Here is a 13,155-nt window from a genome sequence, read left to right on the forward strand (position 1 = left end):
GGACAGCGCTCGGGGCTGGCACACGCGGTGCTGGCGCTGGGGAAACTGAGGCACGACTGAGAGAACAACTGCGATCTCCCTTCCCCCCTCCCAACAGCTGCTGTTAATTAAAGCCCGAATAAACGCGGTTTGTTACATCTCAGCAGGGACAGAGCAGGGCGGACACGGCTCGGTGTGCCCCGCTGTCCCGAGCCGGTGGCGGTGCCAGGCCCGGTGTCCTCGCCGGTGAAGCCGCCGTTCCCCTTTCCGCTCCCAACCCCTCATTAGGGGCGCGGCCGGGCCGGACCGGCAGGTTCAGACTTTCCGTCCCGGCCAAACCCGGCGGGCGAGGGACAGCGAGGCCAAAACCCTCCCCTTGTCCCTGTCCCCATCCCCGTTCGGGGTCCCCAGCCTGGGGACACACCTCGGGCACCGGGACACCCCACGGAAAGCGGGGCACGCAGAACCGGCTTGGGCGGGCGGCGCTTTCACGGTTCCACCGGGGAACCGACCGGCCCCGGGGCCTCCCGGTGCCCAGGGACGGGAGCCGCGAACCGGACACCGGCACAGCCCCGCCGGGGCAGCGGCACCCGGGGCTTGTCCTGCCGTGTCCCCTCTGCCACCACCGCTGCTCATCCTGTCCCCAAAGCGAGACCCCGATGCCGGCGGCTTAATTTCCCTAATGAGCGTTTAATGAGGGGCGTGAATCAGTGACCCCTTCCGCCCGCAGAGCCGCGGGGACGGCCCGAGCTGGTGGCACCAGTGCTGGCAGTGCCACCGTCCCCGCTGCTGGGTGCCCAAAGCCGCTCAGAGCCCTCGGTGTCCTGCCACCTGGATTTACCCTGGAGCAAGGCCACGGCCACCAGAGCATCCTCAGGGCTCCTGCTGTCCCCACCAGGGCTCCAACAGTGCCACCAGCACCATTCCCTGTGTGCCACCAGCTCCAGGGCACCAGGGGTGCCTGATCCTGCACACTGAGTGGTGCCCAGGGACTACCAGGGATGCCAAGCTGCCCCTGGAAAGGGAACAAGCAGGGTTTGCACCCCAGGATTGGCACAAGTTCCCCCTGGGAAAGGGAACAAGCAGGGTTTGCACCCCAGCACTGGCACAAACCCCGCTGGGAAAGGGAACAAGCAGGGTTTGCCCCCCAGCACTGGCACGGCAGGCCCTGGAAAGGGGAACAAGCAGGGTTTGCCCCCCAGGATTGGCACGAACCTCCCTGGGAAAGGGAACAAGCAGGGTTTGCACCCCAGGATTGGCACAAGCCCCCCCTGGGAAAGGGAACAAGCAGGGTTTGCCCCCCAGGATTGGCACGAACCCCCCTGGGAAAGGGAACAAGCAGGGTTTGCCCCCCAGCACTGGCACAGCAGGCTCTGGAAAGGGAACAAGCAGGGTTTGCCCCCCAGCACTGGCACGGCAGGCTCTGGGCACGCAGGGGAAGCTGCCTCTTAGTCATTGCCACAGGCAGGGACAGAGGAACCGAGCCGGGAAAACAAGAAGTCACAGCTGCCACCACCGCCTGTCCCCAAACCTGCCCTGTCCCCGAGGAACCCCCAGGGGCCTCCCACAACCAAAAACAAGAATTAAAAAAAAAAAAAAAGGAAAAAAAAGAAAAAAACCCAGAAAGAAAGAGAGAAAGAAAACAGATTTAAAAAGGAAAAAGGAGGAGGAGGAGGAGGAGGGTTTGACGTGTATTTTTAGTTGCTTAGCACAGCCCTGAAGTATTTCGGCAGCCACTCCCTCCGCGTCGCTGGTGTGTAACTATTCCTGTGCTGCCTCCTGGCAGGGCTCAGCAGCTCTGAGTCACCGTGGGGCACTCAGAGACACCAGCCCGGGGCTGCCACCATCTCCAGAGCCCCCCAATACCCCGGGAAGGGTTTCCAGGGCGGCCTTTGCTGGGCCTTTCCGTGGGGACGCGCTGGCCCTGCCAGGCTCTGCGCCCACCCACGCCCGCAGCCAGCCTCAGACTTTTCCTCCTCCTCCTCCTCCTCCTCTCTGCTTGTTGCTTTTATCTCGCTCCTCCCTGGTTTGTTACAATTTTTTTTTTTTAGTTTTGTTTTCAGCCACGGGGCAGTGACAGCTCCCAGATGTGGATTTTTGGGGCAGAAAAGCCCAAAGTGATCAATGCCCTTCCACAGAGCCATCTGCCACCCAGCTGCCCTTCGTGGGGGCACAAAAATATTGAAAAAGGAAAAAAGGGGGAAGCAGGCAGGGAATGCTGCTGAAGTGGGGTGATTAAACAAATGCAGAACTTAACGAGCTCCATCGCCTGACCCCAGAGCTTGGCCAGGAGATAAGCAGCGCTTGGAGGACTCTCCCCGTTGCTGCAGTGAGGATTTCTGGTGCCAGAAAATCCCAGCAGGGCTGGAGCCACTTCCCTTTGCAGCAGGGAAGCCACAGCACAGGGATCCAGAGGGAGGGAGCAGGTCGGGGAGGGAAAGTCTGACACAGCCTGGGCTTTGTTGAAATGCCACAGGAGTTTTCCAGCAGGGAGGACACATCAGCCCATCCCTGGAACTGGATGAGTGCTGCTCACGGCCTCAGCAAGAACAGCTCCATGGCTGGTGTTGGAAATGGAATATTTGGGATTTAGCCCCGATTCCAGGGCTCAGGGAAGGGCTCTGGGCCAGGCAGGGCCCAGCAGCATCACAGACGCACACAGAGAGAGAGGCTGGAGATTTATTCTCACTCACCACTGTGCCCAGTGCTACAAACATTAAAAAAATAACTCTATAAAAGCAAGTTCTTCGCTCCTTTCCAGTACAGCGGCGATGGCAGAGCCTCCAACACGAGAACCAGTTGTACAAACCCCAAACCTGCTCGAGACAAGTCACAATACCAGCTTTCCCCCCCAAAATTCAGCTGCTCCATCCATGCAGAGGGGCCGAGGCACACCCAGAGCCGTTCCTCTCCCCCTGGGATCAGCCAGGACGTTCTGAGGGTGTGTTTTGCTGTTGGAAGACTGCAGTGACCTGCCCTGGGAATCCCCAGGAGTTTTCTGGGGCTGCAGGAGGGACACGCTCACACGCTGTGCCCCAGGGAGGATAATTGAGGGCTGGGGGAGGAAGTGACAGGTACAGCCAGCCAGGTCAACCACCAGCCGCCGATGGAAGAAATCGGGGTGGGAAATATTGTCAGAGCTCAGGACTCGGTGTCACAGCAGAAGGGAGAGAGTTTTCAAAAGTAAATCCATGGAAATCAACTCAAATTGATGTTTCAAAAAAAAAAAAATTTAAATCCCCCACCAGGAATAAGGGGTGCACCAGCCTCATGCAAAAGAAAAAAAAAAAACAAAACAAACCAAAACCCACAGGAAAAAACCCCTGTTCATTTGAAGGAAACTTCCGACCTGAAGTCAAATTAGCAATGAACTAATTGGGAAATGCTCGTTTGTCACAAAGCTCTCCTGGGAACAAGCCTTGAAGGTTCATCCCTCCTTGGAGGCACTGGAGGAACAGAACTCACTGGCCAGGAGAAGAAAAGCAAAGCTTCAGTGTTTGTTGGTTTAAAAAACCCCAAACTTTTAGGACTATTCATATTCAGACACAACATCCTCAAGTTCAGTGTTTTTAAACCAAAACACATCTGTTACAAACAAAACAACTTTCCCAAGTTTCAAGTATTTAAAAAAATAATAATAATCCAAGCGATCCAGAAAGTGTTTGCCTTCATACTGGTACCTCTGAACAGGGGAATATTTTAAATTAAACCTGGTAAGGCTGAAAAATTCACTCTCAGGAGAAGGCAGAACCTCGCTCCTTAACCATGAACCGAATTTTTAAAAATATTTCCAATGATTTGCTGGCTACAAGGAGGGAAAGCTCCTTGTAAAGAGGAGCACGATTTGGGCTCTGGTTCTGGTGGAGGGGTGGCACAGGGAGCGTTTGGGGACAGCCCTGAGGTGACAAAAGCCAGAGCGTCCCTGCCCTCACTGCTTGGCTGATTGCCTGCCCGGCTTCTTCTCCTGCTGGCCTCTTCCACTGCCTGGAATTCCTCGGCCACGGCCCCCAAACACACCTGTGGGGCACAAAGGGACAGGTATCAGCACCAGCAATGCCTCACAGCCTCGCCCAGCCACGTCTCACCCCAAAAACCCGCTTATTCTGGAGTCTCAGGAGCAGAAATGTGGCTTTTTGACTTCTCCTTTTGCAGCCCCAGACCTTTGTTTAGGAGGTGCACACACTCATCCCCATCTCAGCAAGTTCAGCAGCACCTCCCTGGCGTGTCCATCTCGTGATTAATGATGATCTCGTGGTAAATTGAGGTTTCTTCCCCAAGAATGGAACCAGGGAAGCAACAGATGTAAAATCGCCCAGCCCTGAGATTTTGGGATGAGATTTATCCCCAAAACCCCATCCTGGGGATAAAGGGATTGGATCCACCCTGCTGCACAAAGGCAGAGCCCAAAGCAGACCCAATCCACGCACCAGAGCTTCTCCAGAGGAGGGGATGTGCCCAAAACTTAAATTATTGAATTCTTCCCAAGCCTGCAGTGCTGGGGATGCTCCTCCTGGACTCGTGAGCTTGGCAAGCCAGAAGCCAAAGGAGGAGGATGAGGAGTGTCAGAGACAATAATCCTTTCAACTGTGAGCACAATTACAGCTTCCCTCCTGCCCCGTGGCCTCACAGCAAAATTGTCCTGCCTTCATTTTTTTATTTATTTTTTTTTTTTTTTCCTTTCCCTCCTCCCTTCACGTCTCGGTAATGGGAGCCAAACCTTTGAGCTAATTAGCAAATGCTGGAGCTTCTCCTGAAAATATTCCATCAGCAAATTGAGGCTGCCCATGGAAACAGCAGCAGGAGCTGCACCTTGGAGCTCCCCACCAGGTGGGCAGGGAAAACGGCGTGGTTTTGATGCTTATCCCCAAAAAAATCCCAAAAAACTGCTGTGCCAAGGCAGGGAAAACAGCGTGGTTTTGGTGTTTATCACAAAAAAATAATCCTAAAAAACTGCTGTGCCAAGGCAGGGAAAACAGCGTGGTTTTGGTGTTTATCACAGAAAAAATAATCCTAAAAAACTGCTGTGCCAAGGCAAAGGCAAGGAGGGGAACCTCTATAATAAATAATATAAATAAATATATAAACACATATATAAATATAAATATCAATGACATGTACATTTATATTTATATTTATATTTATATTTATATTTATATTTATATTTATATTTATATCTATATTTATATTTATATTTATATTTATATTTATATTTATATTTATATTTATATTTATATTATGGAGCGCCCTGGGATCACCTAACCCCTGAAATGGAAATGGGAAGGGTTGTTTGGGTGACCTATTTCTCCCGAAGTGGCAACCTGCCCTTTATCAGGAACATGAATTATTCATCTTCCAAAGCAGCTCACATAGTTTTGTCTCTTTTTTTTTTTTTTTTTTTTTTTTAATTTTATTTTTAAATTTAAATACATTAACAAATCAGGAAATCCAAAGCCCCATTTTAAAGGTGGAAGAAGATGATTTTTTTTCCCCTCGCTGCCACGAGCAGTGGTTTATTTTCACTATTTTCACCCAGAACTGGGGTGTAAATAGCAGAGCCTGGTTTATTTTCACTCTTTCCACCCCTTTTGTTTGCCCCTGGGCCTTGCTGAGCTGCATTTCTGCTGCTGCAGGAACCAGGAGGAGCTGAAACAGTCAAGTTGAGACTCCCTGAAGCTCCTGCCCAGCCCAGAGGGAGGGAGGGAGGGAGGCCCATCCCTGGCACGAATCCTCCCCGTTCCTTGGCAGGGCTCCCTGCTCGACCGGATCCTGCTCCAGCTTCTCCCAGACACAGCCCTGCCTTTGCCACAGAGCACCACGAGTGCTCCTTGCACAAAAAGGGAGATTTTAACGGCAGGGATCCCATTGTCCCCTCTCCAAGATGAGGGAAAAAAAATTTAAAAAATCAGATTTTTACCTTGTCCAGCTCCTCCAAGTCCCCCCCAAAAAATCAGATTTTTACCTCGTCCAACCCCCAAAAAATCAGATTTTTACCTCATCCAGCTCCTCCAATCCCAAAAATAAAATCAGATTTTTACCTTGTCCAGCTCCTCCAACCCCAAAAATAAAATCAGATTTTTACCTCGTCCAACCCCCAAAAAATCAGATTTTTATGACATCCAACCCCAAAAGTAAAATCAGATTTTTACCTTGTCCAGCTCCTCCAACCCCAAAACAAAAATGAGATTTTTTACCTCGTCCAACCCCAAAAAAATCAGATTTTTACCTTGTCCAGCTCTTCCAACCCCAAAAAAATAAATCAGATTTTTACCTCGTCCAACCAAAAAAAAATCAGATTTTTACCTCGTCCAACCCCATAACAAAATCAGGTTTTTACCTCGTCCAACCAAAAAAAAAATCAGATTTTTACCTCGTCCAAGCCCATAACAAAATCAGGCTTTTACCTCGTGCAACCAAAAAAAAATCAGATTTTTACCTCGTCCAACCAAAAAAAATCAGATTTTTACCTCGTCCAACCAAAAAAAAAATCAGATTTTTACCTCGTCCAAGCCCATAACAAAATCAGGTTTTTACCTCGTCCAAGCCCATAACACAATCAGGTTTTTACCTCGTCCAAGCCCATAACACAATCAGGTTTTTACCTCGTCCAACCAAAAAAACCTCAGATTTTTACCTCGTCCAACCAAAAAAAAAATCAGGTTTTTACCTCGTCCAAGCCCATAACAAAATCAGGTTTTTACCTCGTCCAACCCCATAACACAATCAGGTTTTTACCTCGTCCAACCAAAAAAAAAAATCAGATTTTTACCTCGTCCAACCAAAAAAAAATCAGATTTTTACCTCGTCCAACCAAAAAAAAATCAGATTTTTACCTCGTCCAACCAAAAAAAAATCAGATTTTTACCTCGTCCAACCCCATAACACAATCAGGTTTTTACCTCGTCCAACCAAAAAAAACTCAGATTTTTACCTCGTCAAACCCCATAACAAAATCAGGTTTTTACCTCGTCCAACCAAAAAAAAAATCAGGTTTTTACCTCGTCCAAGCCCATAACAAAATCAGGTTTTTACCTCGTCCAACCCCATAACACAATCAGGTTTTTACCTCGTCCAACCAAAAAAAAAATCAGATTTTTACCTCGTCCAACCAAAAAAAAATCAGATTTTTACCTCGTCCAACCAAAAAAAAATCAGATTTTTACCTCGTCCAACCAAAAAAAAAATCAGGTTTTTACCTCGTCCAAGCCCATAACAAATCCGGTTTTTACCTCGGCCGGCTCCCCCGACCCCGCGGCCCTTCTGCTGCTTCTGCTGCTGCATGCCGCCGCGGCCGCGGCCCTTGGACACCACCTCCTCCTTGACCATGTCGATGATCTCGTCGGGGATCCGCAGGTACTTGATGGTGCTGCCGCGGATGTAGCACTCGGGCATCCTCCAGAACTTGTCCCCGTCCTGCCGGGGGGGAAACACGACACAAAAACGCTGATTTTGGGGCATTTTTTGGGATTTTTCTTTTTGTTTTTGTTCCCAGCCTGTTGGGAGCAACGTGAGCAAAATCTGCAGCTTTTGGGGCATTTTTAGGGATTTTTAACTCGCCACCGTGAGCAAAACCGGCTGCTTTTGGGTGTCTTTCAGGGATTTTGAATTTGTTCCCATCCTGCTGGGGAGCAAAATGTGAGGCCATGAGCAAAACCTGCTGCTTTTGGGTCACTTTTAGGGATTTTGGATTTGTCCTCAGCCTGTTAGGGAGCAAGACAAGCAAAATCTGCTGCTTTCTGCGGATTTTGGGTCACTTTTAGGGATTTTTTTTTTTGCCCCCAGCCTGTTGAGGAGCAGCAGTGAGTCCATTAGCCAAACTTGTTGCTTTTGGGTAATTTTTAGGGATTTTTAACTTGTCACCATGAGCAAAACCTGCTGCTTTTGGGTCACTTTTACAGATTTTTTTGTCCCCGTCCTGTTGGGGAGAAACACGAGAAAAATCTGCTGATTTCTGCTGCTTTTGGGTCATTTTTAGGGATTTTTAACTTGTCACCACAAGCAAAACCTGCTGCTTTTGGGTCACTTTTGGGGATTTGGACTTGTCCCTGTCCTGTTGGGGAGAAACAGGAGAAAAACCTGCTGCTCTTTGGGTAATTTTTGGGGATTTTGAACTTGTTCCCAGCCTATTGGGGAGCAAAATGTGAGTCCTTGGGGAGCAGCATGTGAGGCCACAAGCAAAGCCTGCTGCTTTTAGGTAATTTTTGGGATTTTTAACTTTTCCCTGTCATTTTGGGGAGCGACACGAGCAAAATCTGCTGCTTTCTGGTCACTTTTGGGGATTTTTAACTTCCAAAATGTGAGGCCACCAGCAAAACCTGTTGTTTTGGGTCACTTGTAGGGATTTTGAGCGTTTCTGGAGAGGGGCAGAGCTGCAGCAGTCTTTGCTGGGAGCGTTATCTGTAACCAGCTGTGAAAAATGGGGGTTTAACTCCCCAGAACACAGAGCCCCACAAACAACTGTAATTTCAATTTGTTCCTCAAACACTCACAGAAAACGTCAGCAGAAGAGGCTGAGGGAACCAGGCCCTTCTTCCCTTCTCACACCAGAGGGGAATCGAAAGTGGGACCAGAGGCAGGAGTTAAAGTGGGGCCGAACAACCAATTCTGGTGTAAAAACGCAGCTGCGGCCAGGATTCCTGTCCAGCTGGGAGTCACCCCACTCCTTCCCTGCTCTGGGGTGTGGAGGGAGCAGAGAGGCAGCTCTGGAGCCAGCTGGCCGTGGGCTGAGAGCCTCCAGAGCAGCTGAGGGGAATGAGGAACTCACACTTTGTATATTTATTAAAAATAAAAATAAAAATCTTCAAGCGTCCTGTTTCGGAGCAGCCACCCCCCTGTGTTGTTTTCAGGCAGTTTCAGGGTTTTCCTGGGATACCATGGGCTCCCCTAGGACTCAGTCTAATGGGTTGTTATATATTTATTACATAAACAAATATATGTGTTTATATTTATTTATGTATTTAAAAATGAAAATATTTGGGTGCTCAGTTCTGGAGCAGCCACCTCCCTGTGTTGCTCTCAGGCAGTTTCAGGATTTTCCTGGGATACCATGGGCTGCCCTAGGACTAAACCCAATGGGTCATTATATATTTATTAAACAGACAAACAAATAATTAAAAAAAAAAAAAAAAGTAAAAATAAAAATCTTCAGGTGCTCAGTTTTGGAGCAGCCACCTCTCCCTGTGTTGTTTCAGGATTTTCCTGGGATACCATGGGCTCAACCCAGCAGGGTTTCAGCGAGTCGTGGAATTAAGAAGTTGTTGAAAAACAACTCAGGGTTGTAGGGACAAGAACCCAGAGCTGAACAACAACTCGGGAACAAGAACCCAGAGATGAACAACAACTCAGGGCTGTAGGAACAAGAACCCAGAGCTGAACAACAACTCAGGGTTGTAGGAACAAGAACCCAGGGCTGAACAACAACTCAGGGTTGTAGGAACAAGAACCCAGAGCTGAACAACAACTCAGGGTTGTAGGAACAAGAACCCAGAGCTGAACAACAACTCAGAGTTGTAGGAACAAGAACCCAGAGCTGAACAACAACTCAGGGCCGTAGGAACAAGAACCCAGGGCTGAACAACAACTCAGAGTTGTAGGAACAAGAACCCAGAGCTGAACAACAACTCAGGGTTGTAGGAACAAGAACCCAGGGCTGAACAACAACTCAGGGTTGTAGGAACAAGAACCCAGAGCCGAACAACAACTCAGGGTTGTAGGAACAAGAACCCAGGGCTGAACAACAACTCAGGGTTGTAGGAACAAGAACCCAGAGCTGAACAACAACTCAGGGCCGTAGGAACAAGAACCCAGAGCTGAACAACAACTCCCTGGCTATGATGTCAGTGGGAGGAGGGACTGGGCCGGCTCCAGCAGGGCCGGGCTGCAGCTGGGGCGGCTCCAGCCCAGCCCAGCCCTCCCCATGTGCAGCCTGCAGGGTCCCGGGAGAGGGGGAGAGACCAGCACGGCCCGTTCTGCTCCCTGGGGACGCGGGGGTAGCACGGCGGGGATGGATGGACGGGAGAGATCTGCGAAGGGCCTGGGTGGGAGCTGCCAGCCACAGCTCGGAGCAGGCCCCAAAGAGGGGGAGAGAGATAAAGAGAGTGGTAAAGAGAGAAAGAGAGTAAAAGTGAGGATCACAGGGTGAGGGTCCCATTACAATACAATAAATCTTCTTCTGGTCGTGGAATTTGGGGTTTATTGCGAAGGGCCTGGGTGCAGGGCCCTGCTGGGAGCTGCAGCCACAGCTCAGAGCAGCCCTGAAGGAGAGAGGGGTAAAGAGAGAGAAGGCAAGAGCGTGGTAAAGAGATGAGAGAGTGAGGAAGAGTAAAGAGGGTAAAGAGGGAGTAAAAGAGGACGAGGTTCCTGTTGCAATACAATAAATATCCTGGTTGTGGAATTTGGGGTTTATTGCAAAGGGCCAAGCGCAGGGCCCTGCTGGGAGCTGCCAGCCACAGCTCAGAGCAGGACTGAGAGAGGAGAGGGGGAGAGAGTAAAAGAGTAAAAGCTTAAGAGAGTAAAAGGGATAAGAGAGTGAAGTTCCCGTTCCAATACCATAAATCATCTGTGCTGAATATTCTGATTCTCACTAACCAATGTAGTACAATATACAAATCCTATAGCACTTACACACAGTCTATAAGAATCATTACATTACCATACTGTGTTACATTTTAAACCCTACAAACTCCTCTTTGGGCCCTTCTGCCAAGCTGTAGGGTCTGCTCTGACCCTTGGAGCTGTCTGCAAGCAGAGGGTGTTGTTCCATCAAAAGGGGGTTACCTTCATTGTTTTCCAGTTGTGCACTAACTGAGGTATCTCAAAGCTTGCTTTCATTTCAATCTCACTTATAATTTCCATATTCTCAAACTCTTTTGCCAGGCAATCACATTTTTAAGGCTTTCCCGTTTCCCCTTCCCCAGCACAGCAGCTCCTCTCATCACCACCATTATTATTATCATTATTATTATTATTTGGGGCGGCTCTGCCTGCACGGGCAAGCCCAGGCCAAGATTCCCCGGCCAGAGGCAGAGCCGGCAAACCCCGCCCTGCCTGGGCTGCAGGAAGGGATGGAGCTCCCGGCCCCTTCCTCGTTCCGCCTGTCCCGGGTAAACAGCCGGCTCCCGCCTCGTTGTCCCGTGCCATCTAGCGGCCAGCGCCACCAGCGCCACCAGCAGATTCCGTCTCCACCCGGGTTTTGGGGGCGTTTGGAGGCAGACGAGGCTATGTCGGGGTCATAGGATGATGGAATAATGGAATGGTTTGGGTTGGGAATCAAAGATTGTCCCAATTCCACACCTCCCACTGTCTCAGGTGGCTCCAAGCCCTGTCCAGCCTGGCCCTGGACACTGGGTTGTGTCCAAGGGATGGGGACGTAATCCCTTGGACTGTGGGATGGGGCAGCCACAGCTGCTCTGGGAATTTCATCCCAAACTTCCCCACCTCCATGAGAGGAATTCCCTCCCAAAATCCCACCCAACCCTGTGTCCTCTCATTCCATCCCCTGTCCAAAGTTTCTCTCCATGTTTTTGTCAGCCCCTTCAGGCACTGGAAGGCCACACTGAGGTGACCCCAAAGCTTCTCCTCTCCCAATTCCTCAGCCTTTTCCCACGGGAAAGCTGCTCCGTCCCTCTCTGATCATCCTGGGCTCGCTCCAACATCCCCACTTCCCTCTGGGTGATCCCTCCCATAAAACCTGAGCTGCTGCTCCTCCCAGGCAGAGCGCTGAGCCTTTGGAAGCAAATCTCCAAGGAGAAGGGAATCATCACCTGTGTCCTGACTTTGCTGTCACCTCCTCTGAGTCTCCCTCCCGCTAAATTCAACAGCAGATCCTTGTCCCGCCGTGACCCAAAACCCAGCCACAAATTCCAAAATTCCAACGGTTTTTGGGAGAACAAGGATCACAAGAACAAGGAAAGCACAACAGCAGCTGGGCTCCCACCATCTGTGCTGCCCACAGGGACCACACCAGGAACTTCTGATGGAGGTCAAAGCCCAAAACACAGATCCCAATCTCCTGGAGCAACTCTGGCCGAGGGCAAAGGTCCCAGAGCTTCCAAAGGTCCCTTTAGCCTCAGTGGGTGAAGTCAGCTGGATGTGGAGAGGGGAGGGAATCAAAGAGACTGATTTGGGAATAAAAGAATATTCCAAATATTCTTTTGGGAATAAAAGAAATTGGAGGGAATAAAAGAGATTGGAAGTAATAAAAGAGATTGAAGAGATTGGAGGGAATAAAAGAATTGTGGTGTTTGAGGCTGCCTGGGACAGGTAAAGGGATTTTGGGAAACCGGGATCAGCATCACAGCACGTGGGCCCCCACTCCTCACCCAGGGGGATGAGGGACCCCAGCCCCTCAGGCTGTGATGTGCAGAGAGGGGGCACACACACAGGGCTGCTCCTTCACTATGGGCACTATCAATAATTAAATGACCGTTACCAATAATGACATTAAATCTGCATTTCAGGCAGAGGTTACACTTCCACAGCAGCGATGTGAGCTACAGCAGAGCCAGCCTGGCTGCGGGGACCTTTGGGGACAGATCTGGGTGCCAGTCCTGTCTGCTCCCGGTGCTCCCCGCGGACCCTGCCGTGCCCGGTGCCGGTACCGGTGCTGCAGCCTTACCCGCGATGTGCAGATCACCTCCCGTAGATTGATGTTCATCCAGTTGTCGCAGCTCACCAGGTGCCCGTTGTACGTCTCCCCGTTCTTCAGCTCCACCAGCTGCGGGAGAACGGCGGTCACGGGGCGCCGGTACCGGGCCGTGCCCGGTGCCACCCGCGCGCTACCGGGGAGGGGAGCGGGGCTGGGCCGCGCGGCCCGTACTCACCATGGGGTGGTTCTGCGCCGTCTTCAGCAAGGACAGGGGCAGCTGCGGGGGGAAGAGAGGAGAAAGGCCTCAGCACCGACCGCCAACGGGACACCGGCCGGGGCACCGACCCGAGCACCGAGCGGGGCACCGGGCACGCCATCCCGGGCGGCGGGGATGAGATGATCCAGGCCCTTCCCTCCGATTCAGCCTCCTCACGAGCCCGGTGCCCGGTTCCCCGTTCCCCCCGTTCCCGGTGCCCCGCTCACCATCGTGCCGGACCGGCAGCCGCCGCCGCGCCGGGCGCTGCCGCTCAAACCGCCCCCGGCTCCGCGCGGGACCAATCAGAGCGCGGCGCGGTCCCGCCGCAGCCAATCAG

At 51.2% G+C, this 13,155-nt stretch overlaps 1 protein-coding gene across 1 annotated transcript; it reads right to left on the reverse strand.

Moving 5' to 3' along the window:
• Window positions 1–2,644: 2,644 nt before the first annotated feature.
• On the reverse strand, window positions 2,645–13,074 carry LSM4 (LSM4 homolog, U6 small nuclear RNA and mRNA degradation associated). The gene is made up of 5 exons (XM_058821303.1): window positions 13,046–13,074; window positions 12,798–12,839; window positions 12,593–12,691; window positions 7,206–7,389; window positions 2,645–3,996 (listed from the first exon to the last, which is right to left on the reverse strand). Exons 1-5 carry the CDS (start codon window positions 13,046–13,048, stop codon window positions 3,908–3,910), a joined length of 417 nt encoding a protein of 138 aa, XP_058677286.1. The 5' UTR covers window positions 13,049–13,074; the 3' UTR covers window positions 2,645–3,907.
• Window positions 13,075–13,155: the final 81 nt, after the last annotated feature.

Source organism: Ammospiza caudacuta, chromosome 28 (assembly GCF_027887145.1).
Source record: "Ammospiza caudacuta isolate bAmmCau1 chromosome 28, bAmmCau1.pri, whole genome shotgun sequence".
Classification (NCBI taxonomy): Eukaryota; Metazoa; Chordata; class Aves; order Passeriformes; family Passerellidae; genus Ammospiza; species Ammospiza caudacuta.